General features: G+C 42.0%; 1 protein-coding gene across 1 annotated transcript in view; it reads right to left on the bottom strand.

Annotated features, from left to right (window-relative positions):
• The window catches only part of Ush2a (usherin), a 666,484-nt gene that overhangs the window by 417,991 nt on the left and 232,910 nt on the right, over positions 1 to 15,583 (bottom strand). The window contains exon 21 of the mRNA NM_001302219.1: positions 5,961 to 6,091. Within this exon, the coding sequence (NP_001289148.1) occupies positions 5,961 to 6,091 (131 nt within the window). The remainder of the gene's footprint in view (positions 1 to 5,960; positions 6,092 to 15,583) is intronic.

Genomic DNA, 15,583 nt, shown 5'->3' with positions numbered 1-15,583 from the left:
CACTTCTCAGTTTGGTCTCTTTTTAAGCTTTATTTTTATTATTATAAAGCATGTGCATATGTTTGTGTGTGTGTGCGCGCACATGTATGTACAAGAGTGTTCATGTGCATGCGCATGCACATGTGTGTTTGCATGAGCATGTGCATGTGTATGCATGTGTGCGTGTGTGTGCATATACATGTGGGGGGGCGTGTGTGTGTGTGTGTGTGTGTGTGTGTGTGTGTGTGTGATTTCAGAGGCCAGAGGATCAGGTTTCCCTGGAACTAGAGTTACATGTGGTTGTGAGTTACCAGATGCTGGTGCTGGGGTCCTCTGTAAGAGCAGTGTGTGCTCTTAACTGGTGGACCCTCCCTCCCATCCCTCACTTTTATCTCTTAACTATTATTTCCAGCATTCCCTGGGATGCACATTTTCAGTTTTAACTATCACTAATAACATCTTTTCTTCTCCCTGAATATTTAGCCAATGGAGCATTCTGGATACACAGAAGAGAAGCTATGGTCTCCCTCTATGGAGGGTTTACAGTTATTCAAGCAATTAAACTTTCAGGGTTATTAAGCCGTTTTAAAACTGGAGACATTCAAGAGAAGTTATTTTGAAATTGCGTGGTAGACAGTAACTTTAAAATTCCTGGAAAATGTCCTTTTTTCCAAATTCAAAACTAAATCCTGGTGGATGGATTCAGAGAGAATCAGTTAGAAATCTCCACCACAGCTTATTGTGGGACAAGTAACGCATCTAGCAAATGACGTAAAATCACTAAGTAGTAGCCTATCACCTTGGGATCAAAGTCAGAAGTCTCATCTCAGAAAACAGATGGTCTGATTCAGCTATGGTACAGTTTTAGTCACAGGGATATAACATTTAACCAGATAACCTGTCACGAGGTGTTTAGCCTGCATCTACATTTTCCAAGGTTTGGGTTCTGGGATAGAGCAGTGGCAGTCCAATAAGAAAAACACATTAAGCATATAATTACCATCGCGGTGGGAACAATGCAGAGTTCATGAGGCAACCTTGTCTTAATTCCCAGAGAAGAGGGAAATAATGACTTAAAGTGATGCTTAAAGTACTTAAAACACATGTAATTATAATGTCAATATCAGGTGCACAAAACAAACGTACCTTCCCCTTTAAATGTGAGCTACCTCTCAATTCCCATATGAATCTGTCTTCAGTTTCTTACCCGAAAGTGAGAACAAAACAAATGGAGACTGTTCGGATTTTCTCTGCTTGGCAGTTTCAATACTCGTCTAAAAATAAGCACGGTCTTCATTATGCAGTTGGCGGACATGTCCAGTTAACCTGCATTAGCTACGAATTCCTTAGAGGTGGGTGACGGTACAGCCCCTGCTACCTGGGGCTTGCTGCCTCCTGGATTGCCTCCTGGCCCGGGAGCACTTAGTATAATCTATCTGATTACATCTCCTCAAATACACCCGGGGCAAGCCTGCTTAACCAATACCTTACATTTTCAAAAGTAAGTGAATTGTCAGTGTGCTGAAAATGGACAGCTTTTGCCTCGTGCGGACCGATTATTATTCTAGACAGAAATGTGCTTATCCAGCATCGCTGAGCCCTCCTTTTTCCACCAACTTCCACTTTTACTAGCGTGGTTTTCTTAGTATTTGGCCAGTATCTGCCAACTCAGTAGACACTTAGGATGAAGCTGTGTGGGGCAGGGGCAGAATTGCTGGCCAGGTGCCAGCGGGGTCAGCTGGGCTAAGAGAAGACCAAGAGAGCAGAAGGGATGGGAGGTTTCTCTGCCACTGTGACTTGAGCCAGCCTGTCTACCTGATGGGACTCCAGAGAGCTTCCTGGCATCACCTTCAGGATCATGACAGTCATGTGGCTGAGTGAGGGGTGGCATTGTTTGGTCCCTTCATCCCCTGCAGTCTTCAAGGACCCTAGAGTTTCAAAGAGAGCAGCAGGACTCACATCAAAAGAGACGGGGTGTTGGCATTCAGAGCTGGAGTCATACAGTTTTCATTCTCCAAATGCTTTGCCTCGTATGTTTAAGGATGTGGGCGTGTCCGTGCATGTGTTTATTACAAAACTCTTCGTCTAGGAAGGCCTGCTGGTTGTCACTTTTTCATGTTTGTGTCACAGAGCCTAATCCCAGAGCCTGATTCAAGTTCTCTTTTTTAAAAAATTCTCTGTGTGTGTGCATGTGCACATGTATGTGGATACATGTGCCTGTGTGAGTATGTGTGTGTGTGCACATGTGTGTGGATACATGTGCTTGTGTAAGTATGTGTTCATGCATGTGCACATATGTGCTGCATACATGTGCTTGTGTATGTATATGCATGTATACATGTGTGTCACATACATGTGCTTATGTGAGTATACACACATGTGTGCAGGTGCATGTATGTCCATAGGTCAACGTACAGTATCATCCTCCTCAATTACCCTCTGTCTTCTGTTTTGAGACAGGGTCTCTCATTAAACCTGGAGTCAGAGATTCTGCTAGGCTGGCTGGCCCATGCACCTGTCTCCCCAGTGGCTCCCACCACACTAGCTTTAGATGCGTATACTGGGGATCCCAGCTCAGGCCCTGAATTTGCACAGCAAGTATTTTAACTCACTAAACTCTCCTCTTTGCCCTGTAAGTTCTTAACCAGTTATACAGGAAAACACAAACACTCAACACCACTTCTATCCTGTGGTCTAAAACAGTTGGTCTGACTTAGGATGGCGATGGCATTTGACTGACTTGGTGGCTTCAAGGATGAACTGCCATCCCTTAAGAGAGCCTCTCTGCTCCCGTTAGAGCCTCTGGGGTAAGTGCTGAAATGGCCAGGGCTTTCTCCACCTGGCTTCTCAGAAATCCCCAGATAAGGGTGTGCAGCAAAGCCAGGCTTCCACCTCCTCAGCCTTCTTCTTCCTGTGCCTGCTGCTCGCTTCCACTGCTCTCCTCCGGATCCTGAGGAGGTTTACACTTTAGCATTTTGTTCCTTTCACCCAGCATGTTCATCCGTGTGTTTTCTGAAAACTTTTATTTAATGATCATTCTTTATCTTATGGAAAAATGGCATCAGGGTGATGGAGTTCCTAACTATGTGCTAAGCAGGCACATTAAAAATATTTCTGTTCTGTCCTCCAGTCCCCTACAGCTAATCTTATTTATTGATTTTTTTTCCTTTGTGCTTTGCCATTGTCTTCATTTCTTCCATGCTTTAACGTTCTTCCGTATTGAAGGTGGTCTCTGCCTGTAAAACCCACCACTGGTTATACACCCTCTGGATACTCGGGGTTAAGGTAAGTGGTGAGGTTTACCCTTTATCCTGGCCTCTCTTTGGGATATTTTTAGATGCTTTTCACCCTCAGTTCCCAGGCTTTACCCACAGTGCCCTTCCATATAGTAGCCCGAGGCCACCATTTGTCCTACGTTTCTGAATATTCAGAAGCATCCTTGTTTGTTGATGAAAAGAAGCACCAAACGAAAGCTAAACCGTCCTGGAGACCGCTCGATGCTAAACCATCCTGGAGACCGCTCGATGCTAAACCGTCCTGGAGACCGCTTGATGCTTGCTTCATCTTTTCTCTTGAGAGGCAGCGTCTCATAAAACCTCTGCTGACTTTAAACTCTTGGCAATTCTCCTGCCTCAGTCTCTCCCCAAGTTATGGGAGTGCCTCCCTAGATGTAGACCTAGGTTGCATGGTTTTAAATCCTGCCACTTAGTGACTAGGCGACCTTGGGGGAAGCTTAGAAAGCTCCCCTGGGAAATGGGATGTAATGGGACACACCTCATCAATGTGTCCATGATTGGGTTCAGACACGCAGAACTCTGGGTAGAGAAGATGTATGGCTGGCACGAGGATCACCCGCTGAATCCTGACTGGGATTTGCTCGGGTTTTTCAATAAATTCATAAGAGGCCCTTTATCAACACAGACATTTTAAAATGTTATATTATTTTTATCTTATTCCTCCTTTACTTCTTGTTCTGCAACTTTCTCCAACTTTATGTTTTACCAAGGTAAGCTTTAAAAATATCTCTTCTCTAATTGATCTCCTTAAAGTGTTCAAAGGAAAAAAAAATTAATGTTCTCAGTTCTGTAATTGAACCAACTTTAGTGTGCTGATTTCTGTCTATAGCTACCATCTGCCTTGCCTCCCCTGGCAGCTGCAGCTTCCCTGTCTCCCTAGCGATTGGGTTTGCTGGTGATGCTATTTATCTGCATAGTCTCTCTGCCTCTCTGTCTCTGTCTGTCTGTCTCTGTCTCTGTCTGTCTGTCTCTCTATCTCTCTGTCTCTGTCTCTCTCTGTCTGTCTCTGTCTCTGTCTGTCTCTGTCTGTCTCTGTCTCTGTCTCTGTCTCTGTCTCTCTCTGTCTGTCTCTGTGTCTCTGTCTCTGTCTCTGTCTCTGTCTCTGTCTCTCTCTCTCTCTCTCTCTCTCTTTCTCTCTCTCTCTCCAATAAGAAGCTGCAGTTTTAGCATGGGTAGGGTATCCAGTGGTTCTTGTCCCAAAGGTCATCTAATTCCCAAGCTCAGGACCTATCGGGCCACTTCGAAGACAGCATGAAGCAACCTTTACTGGCATGTGCTCCGTTCTCTGCTCCACTAAGCAGGAAAATCCCCCACCCCCGTCCACCAGCCTGCTGGGCATAGCAGGATCCTAAGACATACTTGATCCAAAAGGTGACCCCTTGGGTCAGTGGGTGCTCAAGCCTGGGTTCTTCTCATCCTGGTTCTTCCTGAAAAGTCACTGGGTATCTGAGGCCCAGATCTTCCCCCAGGTCACCAGGTTTCCAGGTTGCAAGAGTCTGAGGCCCTCCCCCACAGCTCTTAGTCCAGGATCCTAGTATACCTTGGACACAGCATGGGGAAGCCTCAGTAGTTTTGATAACAGCACATAAAATATTTATTTAGAAGTATTGTTCATGGCCTCAGTCGCTGGTTTTAGAGGGAAGGCTTAAGCAAATGGAGAGCAAATAGTCTTTTTTGGTAAATCACTCACAGGCTGAGTGTGCTGCCTAATGTTTAATGGCCACTAGAACTTCCTGAGGAGACTGACCACTCTAACCGAAGCTTCCATTTCATGCTCATGTGACCTCAAACATCTCTTTCTAAATATTCACAGAATATTTTAAATTAATCATTTCATTACAAACTTTCTAGGTTGTTTCCCAGGGCTATGACCATATCAATCCATTTAAAACTTTTTGCATCTGAAACAAGAAGTTAAGCAGTACTTAACTACACTTAAATATTTGCTAGTTAAGTACTTAACTACTTAAGTAAAAAGAGTTAAGGGTAAAACAAAGGGAAGGGAGAAGAACACAGGCCTGAGAGAAAACAAAGTCATCATTTATTCTCTGAAGAAAATCTGTCCAGATTTGTTTTAAATAATTTGTTAGTTTATTTTTGTGTCAAGGTCTCACCTGTAGCCCAGGCTGGCCTGGAATTCACTACGCACCAAGGCTGGCCGCCCACCCACAGCAGTCCTTGAGCCCCAGCCTCTTGAAGGACAAAATCCCAGTCACATACCATTGCAGCTATCCATTTTCAACCATCATAGGGAGGCATACTAACTTTAAGTAGAATAAATGCAGTTGGGAGAGACTCTGCTGTTTGGACTGTGTACAGTGAGTTCCTTGTCTATAATTTTCATTTTCCTCATTGGTAGGACACAGATCTGTGGTTCCCAACCTGTGGGCTGTGACCCCGTGGGGGTCACATATCAGATATTTCCATTCTGAATCATAACAGTGCCAAAATCAAAGTGATGACATAGCCATGAAATAATTTTATGGTTGGGGTCACCTCAGCCTGAGGAGCTGTATTAAAGTGTCACAGCATGAGAAAGCTTGAGAAACTCTGCTGTAGACAAGGCAGGACGCCTTCTGGAAACCCTGGGGACCTCAGATGAGGATGTCCTATGAACATTTATCTTAGTACCTGGCATCCGACTGACATTCTCAAGAATGCCAACTATTGTGCCTAGTAATTTACCTGGGGGTTGTAAAGAAAGTATGGACGGCCACTCTTCAACTGAAGGGCGAAATACTCTTCCTGGTTGTCGGGGTGCAGTGCCAGGAGGATCAGCCCTTCAGGCACCCTTGTCCAGAAGCTGGCCTTGATGCCTGGAGATGTGAATGGCACTGGTTAGTCAGGGCTGCCGTTTTGTTGACTCTTCCTGATAAACGTACATCTGCTTTCATTATCACTTATGACACAGTGAATACAGCCAGGAAATTAAATACAGCAGTGTGTTGGGATGGCCCTACTGGATGGGTTTAAATATACCCTGTTAAAGGCTAAGTGGAACTCTGAAGTTATATTACCTGCTATGTTTAATCCTGTTGACCAATATAAAATGAAGTTTAAGTGTGTCCCAAAAATTGTCCACCTGAAAAGTCAGGCTGTCAACCCCCAAACTGGATACCTAATCATATCTGTTTGAAAATATTATCAGAGGGCCCTAAAAGTAAACGAGTTTTTGACATAAATGAAAAAAAAACCCCAAAGGACATCATTGTTTAAATCCTATGAAAATGAAAGAATAAATTTAACAATAGGTGCTAAAACAAAATTCTGTGGGCGAGCTGGCCTGCTGGAGCTGAGTGACAGAGTCAGCGGATGGCGGTTCCCTTTAGACTCTGCAGAGCACACACCCACCAGCCAGTTCTCTTCTCTCAGAAGCTGACCTGCAGTACCTTTTTCACATGCATTGCTAGGACCCTGCTCCCATCTTGGGATCCCACCTCTGCAGCACGTATGTGGAGACCTTCCTGTGTAGAGGGTCTCTCCCTTAAGGTGCTGGACCTAACAGTGACATCTAACTGTCACAGTCAGCTCTGGTTCCTCCCGTTGGAAATATAAAATTATCAGGGCATAATAGAGAGATCAGCAGCATACCTGAGAACCCAACAGAAGCCAAAGCATAGTAATAAATGATGGATGGGGGTTGGGGATTTAGCTCAGTGGTAGAGCGCTTGCCTAGCAAGCACAAGGCCCTGGGTTCGGTCCTCAGCTCCGAAAACAAAAAAACAAATAAATGATGGATGGATTCTGACTCGAGCAGTAATGCACAATAGGCCAGGATTATAAACACTCGAAAGTTCTCCCTTTGGGCTGGGCTAATAACTGAAGGACCTCCATAGGGTGGGGTTAGCTTCATTCTGTTGCTATGACAAACACTAAAGACCAAGGCCAAAAGCGATTTAGAGGACATTTGTTTGAATTTACATGTTTTAATCCATCACTGAGGGAAGTCAAGGTAGAAACTCAAGCAGGAGCAGGGGTTTAGAGCAGAAATGATGAAGGAGCTAGCTGCTTGCTGGCTTACCCCTAAGGTCATTGGTGATTAGCACCGTTCTATAGCAGGGATTGGTGCCACCCACAGTGAGCTGGGCCTTCTGACATCTATTAACTATCAAAGTAATCTTGTCTACCATCTCTAGATAATGTCCACTGGCCATTGACAAGGCTTGTATCAAGCTGACAGGTACTGAACTTGAACTGACTCGGCCATATCATCATCTGGTCCACCCTCCTATTCCATTACTTAACAACGTGCACAAGTGTATCTCATAACTATATTGAGATTTTAGGTGAGGAGAAGGTAGATGAGAGGTTCAGCCTGACCAGCAGTTTTTGATCTTCTCTTTCCTCTCAAATACTACTATGGTGAAAATTCAAGCTAGATAGCTCAAGGGCATTGAATAAAAATAGCTGTAATTCAAGAAAGGAAGGTGGCACTGGCTCTCTACTAAAGGGCAGAATGGCATCTCCAGAGTACCAGGAGACAATAGAAGCCAGAGTGTGAGGGAGGAAAGAGAGGAGCAGTCCTTCCATCTCAGTATATTACTGTTGACTGCGACTTGAGAAATTTGGTGAAAGAAAAATAATACTCAAGGATTATGGAAATATTTAAATAGTTAAGATGCATTTTGGAATATTTTAATTATTACACAGCATTCAAAGACTGTACAAATGACTGTCCCCCAAAACAATAAATGTGCAAGCCTTCTAGAACAAAGAAATGTGTTTTAGACCAACAAGTAGGTAAGTCTGTATGGAGAGGTAAGTTTCTCACATGAAGTAAAACATGTGAGGCAAGGAAGGGCATCTTGATTTGACGTTGTCAGCCACATCTCTCTCAGTCTTGACATCTCTTTTATCCATGTTATCAAGATGAATAGAAAATGATTCTCTTTCTCCTGGACTCTAGGAGGAAACTGAAAACTTACAATTCTATCAAGCATGTTCATAATAGTTAGGTTACTATGACGACACAGATAGACGAATCTTAGCCTTTGAGTCGAATGCTTACTTCGTGTAGTCAATTATTTAAATGAGCTAAACTCACAAATAAATATATGTAAATATAAACATAATAACAGTTTGATGGATGTGTGAAATAAAGAAAACGTTATTGAATTTACAATGAGATAGAATGGTTAAATGCACAATTATTCAAGATAATTAACATCCTCTTTCCCCCAGTGGAAGTCACTTATCTACAGATTCCAAGTGCTGACTCAGGCTCAGTCACATGACTTTCATTGACCAAAGGAATGAACGCAGATATGAAATCCTGTGTGAGGGCAGAGGGTTTGATTACAGTTGTGTTTCAGAGCATCCCCTCCCCTCCCTGCCCTCTACCTCACAAACGTGTTTCCATCTCTGGTTCAAGAGGAAGAAAGCTTGTGGGTCATCCCCAGACAAGCATCCCGAAAGCTCTACTCTAGACACTGTGAAGCTACAGTTCTGACTCAAACAGGCAGCAGAGTGAATAGCGGCTTTCCACTCCATAGAATGGAGATCTGCACTGCTTCAAGGCAAGACAGAGAAGAAATGAGCTAAGCTTCAACATCACTATCTAGAGAAGAGAAATAATAGAGTGCTTGTGTTGTCTCTAAGTTTACATATTCATTTGGGAAATAAATTTTAAGGAACAAAATTTCAGTGGTCAGTGCTTTGGGCTAGTGGGACAAGTGTCAGCAAATATGGCCGTGATTATGTATACGCAGATATATTTGATTGGATGAATATATACTGTATTAATAATATGTTAATACTATATTATATATACTATAACAAGCAAGAAATATATGAAATTAAACAGTATTATAAGACTAGACAAATGTCAAATTCATGAACAAGTGGATGGAGTGTAAGTTCTAGCTCTGATAAGGGCTAACAGTTCACTTATCTGTGGATACAGGACAGGTGTTTAGAATGTAGTTGAGAATCATATTGCTAAAGGAGAGTGACAACACCAGGTTCTCCTCAGGGGTCCATGACCTCACCAACCAAAGTGTTGGCTAATACTATTGTGCAAAGTATGCAGCGTGAAGCTGCATGAAGTCAGCATGAAGGAGAGAATATCCGAAAGAACCCACTTGTACAAATCTAGAGCCAGGCAAGAGTGGCATCTATGATTTGAGAAGTCAGAAATGAAGATTTTTTCTGAGACTTGCGGAGGACCTGAACCTGAGCTTCTGGAAGCCAAGTATACGTCTTTCCTATTTGAGTACTGAATGTCAAGAGCTGTTGTGCAGAAACAATCTACACCATGTTCATTTTCCCGCTTTTCTGTATACGACAGTAGAAAATCTAACCAACAGCAAATGTGGAATCCTTTTGTAAGTTTAAATCCTACAGTAGCTGCAGAGAAAGAAAGTTTTACACTCACACATGCTTTTTGCTTTGAATCTCTGTTGCACCCATACTCTGAAATGGATTACTTCAGAACATGGTAATTTGAGGTCGTTTTTGTCTAATTTTTATATTATCAGTGACAACAAAAATTCAGATGTACTAGCCATCAATATGTTGATTTTTTTGAAATTGTGTATGAATTTCTTTGTCCAGTGGCATGGTGTGTGTTATCCCTTTGTCCCGGTTGTAGCACCACTCTCCCAACTGGCTTCCATTGTTTTGTGTGTGTGCCTATCATTCACATGCACACACATTCACACTTACACAGCATACATGTGCATTAACACTTGCACACATACACACATGCATATTCATACTCACACATTGCATAAACACACAGCACACATCTAAAATATATATATAACATATATATATTGGATATTGACAAAATATTCCAGTCCTACCCCTGCCTTCTCCTCCTGCTGGCCCAGCCTCCTTGCCTTACTCTCTAGGCTACATTGTGTTTCTCACTTTCTGTTATATATATCCTTTCTTTCTCCAGTTTATCTGGCTCACGGAATTGTAACTGTTATTTTCCAGAGACATGCAGTTTACCATCTCACACTTTACTTGTTTTTTTCAGACATCCTGTTGCCCCATACTGCTCTAACCACTGTGATCCCAGCCCTCTTCCTTCCCCTTCTCCATCTCTGGCCAAGGCTTTGCCTTCCTCATTCTTTACTCCCCCTCCATGTCGTCACCCCTTAAAAGGTAACCACCAATTCATTTCTTAGTTCACAACAAGAGACTTCTCAAATTGCTTCGCTTCTTACTCGTATTTCATCGTTTTATAACCACTGTCAGCCTCAGCAGTTCGAACGCTAGTAGAACTCCAGCCTTGGCCTTTCCGGGAGAGACCAGTGAGGATCAGATGGATTAGGTAATAGAATCTGATTCTGCTTTGTGATTTGCATGTCTAGAATGAATGCTGAATTTGGGCTTCTCTCACAGAAAGGCTCCTCAACGGGATAAAGCTTCATTGTATTTTGAGATACATGGTATCTTAGTCAATTTCCTGCTGCTGTGAAGAGAAACCACGGCAACTCTTATAAAGGAAAACATTTAATTACAGTTTCAGACGTTTAGTTCATTATCATCCTGGGAGGGAACATGGTGGCACACAAGCAGACTTGGTAACTAAGAGTTCTACAATGAGATCCCAGGCAGTAGGAAGAGAGGAAGAGTCACGGGGAAAATCCTGCGCTTCTGAGACCTCAAAGCCTGCCCCCCCCAGCCCCCTGTGACATACTTCCTCCAATAAGGCCACACCTCTTATTCATCCTAAGTAGCCCACTTCCTGATAACCAAGCATCCAAATATAGAAGCCCATGTGGCCAGCACAAAGACGGTCTTGTTTTTATTGTTGATTTTTAAGTATTCCTTCTATACAAAGGATTTGATCTCCTTGTCTGTTACAGACTATAGCCACTTAACACTTTATTTATTTAGTCAGCTGGTGTTTTAGCCAGATTATTGTTTTCTTCTGACTGTTATAAAATGTCCTCAGAAAGCACCCGACACTGGAGGAACTTTGCTTTATTTACTTCTGCATCTTTAACACCTGGAACAGTGGCTGGCACAAAACAGAGTCCTCAAAATATTTGCCAAATAAATGTTTAATCTTGGAGAAAAGTCTATTTTTAGCATGCTAACCCTTTGTTCTGAGTCAGTCTCTGTGCTTGGATTCTGTTCCACAGACACAGCTTTATAGAAGTGGAACATTTTTGTCTCATAATATTTCTTATATATGATAATTTGTTCTTCCTCTCAATTCCTCAGTGTAAAAGAACTCAGCTTCTCAATAAGGATGCGTTGAACTGAATGGCCAAGGCTGACTCATAATTTTATCTTAACTCATTCACTTTTTGTATTAACATAACATTAAAATAACTTGTTTTTCTTTCCATAAACAAAAACTTATATGTTAAAGATCAGATATGGTATTGCTAAACTGAATGAAAATATTTATTTGAGCATATATTGAAATTATTTCACTGTAAACATGCAATTAGAATAGGGTTTTGTGATTCTCTGTGATGGTTTGTATCTGCTCAGCCCAGGGAGTGGCACTATTAGAAGGTATGGCCCTGTTGGAGTAGGTGTGTCACTGTGAGGGTAGGCTTAAGACCCTCACTCTAGCTGCCTGGAAGCCAGTCTTCCACTAGCAGCCTGCAGATGAAGATGTAGAACTCTCAGCTCCTCCTGCCCCATGCCTGCCTGGATGCTGCCATGTTCCTGCCTTGATGATACTGGACTGAACCTCTGAACCTGTAAGCCAGCCCCAATTAAATGTTGTCCTTATAAGAGTTGCCTTGGTCATGGTGTCCGTTCACAGCAGTAAAACCCCAACTAAGACATTCTCCCTTTGAGATACATGTGTACTTTCTGAAAGAGTCTGGTAAGTTTTTCTCCTCTTCTTCAAACACTGTATTTCAGTTCCATTTTCTCTGGAACAACACCAACAGTGAAAATGAGAAACCAGACTCATTGTTAAAGACTTGGGAAAAACTGATGTAGTTTCTGACGCAGTAGGTGGGATGATAATGGCTGACCTTGTCAACCACTGTTGTTGTATTACATAACATTTTCCACTTTCTTCCTTCCTTCAATGTCTGTTTCTTGAGTTGCTGTTTTGGGAAGTTGAGGAAGAACAAAACCTGACTGTAATGAACATTACCCCTTTAGGAAAGTTATGGTTAAGAGAAAGACCAGTTTGGCATGTCTAAAGAACAAGAAGCCTTTTAGGACAAACTTAAGAACAGGGGATCCCCTGCCCTGACAGTCACCAGTGCACACATGATTGCAACCAAGAACCTCAAATCTCTAAAACACCACCAAGAACCAGGGAAAATAGTTCAGATGATTGAGCCTAACAATGTTAGCCTAATTATAATTGAAAAACTATAAGCGATGTGATGGAATCTTAGATAAAGTCACATTACAGTTGAATAGATATATAAAGAGAGAGTGATTGCTATCTGTGCATGTTACATATCTACTCATACATCCAAATAGGTACATATATCCTAATACGTAAACATTCATCTACATTTGGATTATATATTGACAGAAAAGTGTCTGTATCAATACAGATAAATCTCAATTTCTTCCTCTCCAGATTACTTTCCCAAGATTTCTAGGCAGTTCCTATAAAGTCAAGATATCATGAGACTTGGCTGTATTATTTAAAGCATCACACTTATAATTAGAATGCTTTTGCCAAGATCTTACAGTTATAGACTTTCAACCAGCCTTGCATAGATGACACATTATCCCCAATTTAAATCATCTTAATAGGTACACCTGCTTCATTTGTTATGCAACAGACTCCACTTATAAATTCTTTTGGGAATCTGTTGTGTTGAAGATTGTGGTTGTGGTAATTTAAACATGAGCCAACTGATGGGATTTGTTATTTTTCCTATTGTTGTGATCAAATGCCTGACAAGACACTACTTACGGAAGAATAGTTCACTTACAGTTTGAAGAACTACATTGTATTGTGGTAGGGAAGGCATGATAACAGGAAGGTGGCTGGCTACAGTTCATCCCCAGTCAGGAAGTAGGAAGTAGGCTACAAGTGTAGTGGGGGAAAACATGAAGACCCACCCCAGTGATGTACTTCTTTCCACAGGGCTCCACTTAATCATGGTTCTACAACCTTTCAAAGCAACTCCACTATTTGGGGACCATGTGTTCAAACACATGAGCTTGTGGGGGTGTTTAACATTCAATACACAGTGCTGTTTAACTTGGACACAATTCAATTGAATGGTGAATTGTAATCCATCCAGTATACCTCCTGGTTTTCTGGGACAAGCAATCGACTCTCCAGCATACATTTTGTTCCTTGATGTATCTGCCTTAATTGTTTACTATTAATATTTTAACAAGTGACTCTAGCAAAAGTAGTGTTTATGCCCAGATTAAAGAAAAGTTTCAGCTACAAAACCATCTTTAAGTACGATGGGATTTTTATTGTCGGCAAGGAGCCGACAACTTTGACACAGATCTCCAAAGTTTATCAGTTCTATTATTGTTTTCTAGCTCAGTGAATACCCATGTGTATATATGCACAAAACTATGCAGAAAGAAACATACATTTTTCATAATTTTAAATATATACATTCATGCCAGATAAGTAGGAATTCAAGAATTATTTGCCAACATAATAAATATATCAAATATGGAGCAATGTCTCCTATTCATGTTATCAAAACAAGCATTGTCAAAGATTAATCCAATTCCACCAACTTGCAGCTGTACTATGTAGGCTTAGATATTTTTTAAAACCTACTTTAAGAAGGGTTCTTAAATGCTTCAATCTTCCTTCTAGGCCACAGATCAAAGGTAGGGGAGAAGGATGGTTAATAGGACTAGGAGAATGTAGATCTGTTTAGAAGTAATTCTTTGGGGATGATTCCAATCTTTGTTGTCATGGTATCAGCAATTCAGTCTAAAACATCAAACACAAAACAGTAGCGGCGGCCCAGTCCAATAAACAAAAAACAAATATGAATTAGTAGCAGCAACTAGATCCAAAAGAAACCTTAAGGCCCCACCAAATTGGCACAAGTCTGTGGAAGAGGCAAGAAGCAGCCACGAGAAGTTCTTTGGTCCATTTTTCTCTATGAAGTCATTACAATGAAGATCAATGAAGACCACAGTGTTGCAAGGCAGACCAATGTCAAGAATGTCACCAGCAAAGACCAGTGAAGCATCGCAAGGTGAACTAATGCAAGACAGCCTGTTGGGTTCTACTTATACTCTTTCCAAACACTGTGTCCTCTCAAGTGTCTGCCTCAGCAAAACATCCTCCCAGAGGACAGCCTTTTGAAAAACATTGGCACAACTGAGTCTCCACAGAAACCAGAAATTTCCATTTCACCAGTACAGTGGCCAAGGGACCTATGCATGGAATGATTTCAGTAGCTTTTATGGCAATCCGAAAAATAAATTAACATGCACTGAGAGGGAGCAGGATGAAACTCACCCTTAAAACCTTCCCATCAAAGGCCCCTGCAGCCACATGACAGGATCTCATGCAGCCAAATGAATGTGAAGCCACTTCTGACTCCTTTGGAAGTAAGACCCAGAAATGGAGTGAAGATGTACAATCATTCTGTCTCCTAACTACTGCCAGCTTTCTATGCACTCAGAACTTCTTCAGAAGGAAACATGACATTTTGAAGGCAAGGGGATGGTTGATAAGGGATATTGCCGTAGTCCAGCCCCAGCAGGATTCAAAGCCTGAAGAAGAATGTGTAGAATTGGCAGAAGACTGGGGACAAGAAGAACAGCTCACAGTCTGGCACTGAGACAGCTCAGGACACTTTTATTTACAATCTGTTTCTTCACAGCCAAAAAGGTTTTACATTCATTATCTCATTTTCTCATGTACAATCTTTTTTAAGAACTTCCTATATTTAACAATAGTGTGCACACTGTACCCAGCATATTGGTACATAACCAAGTGACAGTGTTTAGTACCAATTGCGGTTACAGTATAGAGAGGTGATATGCTGTATACACAGGAAATCCTGATTTAATTGCTGGCACCCAGTCTCTTCCTAAATCCTAATCTTAAGTGGAAACTTAAGGGTTCTTTGGAGAGTCAGTGGTGTTGGACGCTGTTTTGCTGAGGCAAATGTGTGAAGGAGTGTTTTCCTGAAGTGGACACAGGTGAAACACTGAGGCAGACTCGTGAAGGAATGTTTCACTGAAGGAGACACAGGAGGACAGGAGAGAGGATATTCTGCTAAAGCAAGCATATGAAAAGTCACGTGATAACGGAGTCTTTGTTAACAACACTCATGTGTTGGCCTGCCTCACAGTGCATACTAGGGCTGCATTTGTCAGCACTCTGAGAACTTGGGCTGATGGAATACAGGTGCTGAGGCAAGGCATGG

Source organism: Rattus norvegicus, chromosome 13 (genome assembly GCF_021556685.1).
Source record: "Rattus norvegicus strain SHRSP/BbbUtx chromosome 13, alternate assembly SHRSP_T2T, whole genome shotgun sequence".
Lineage (NCBI taxonomy): Eukaryota > Metazoa > Chordata > Mammalia > Rodentia > Muridae > Rattus > Rattus norvegicus.
This window is presented reverse-complemented; position numbering and strand designations above follow the sequence as displayed.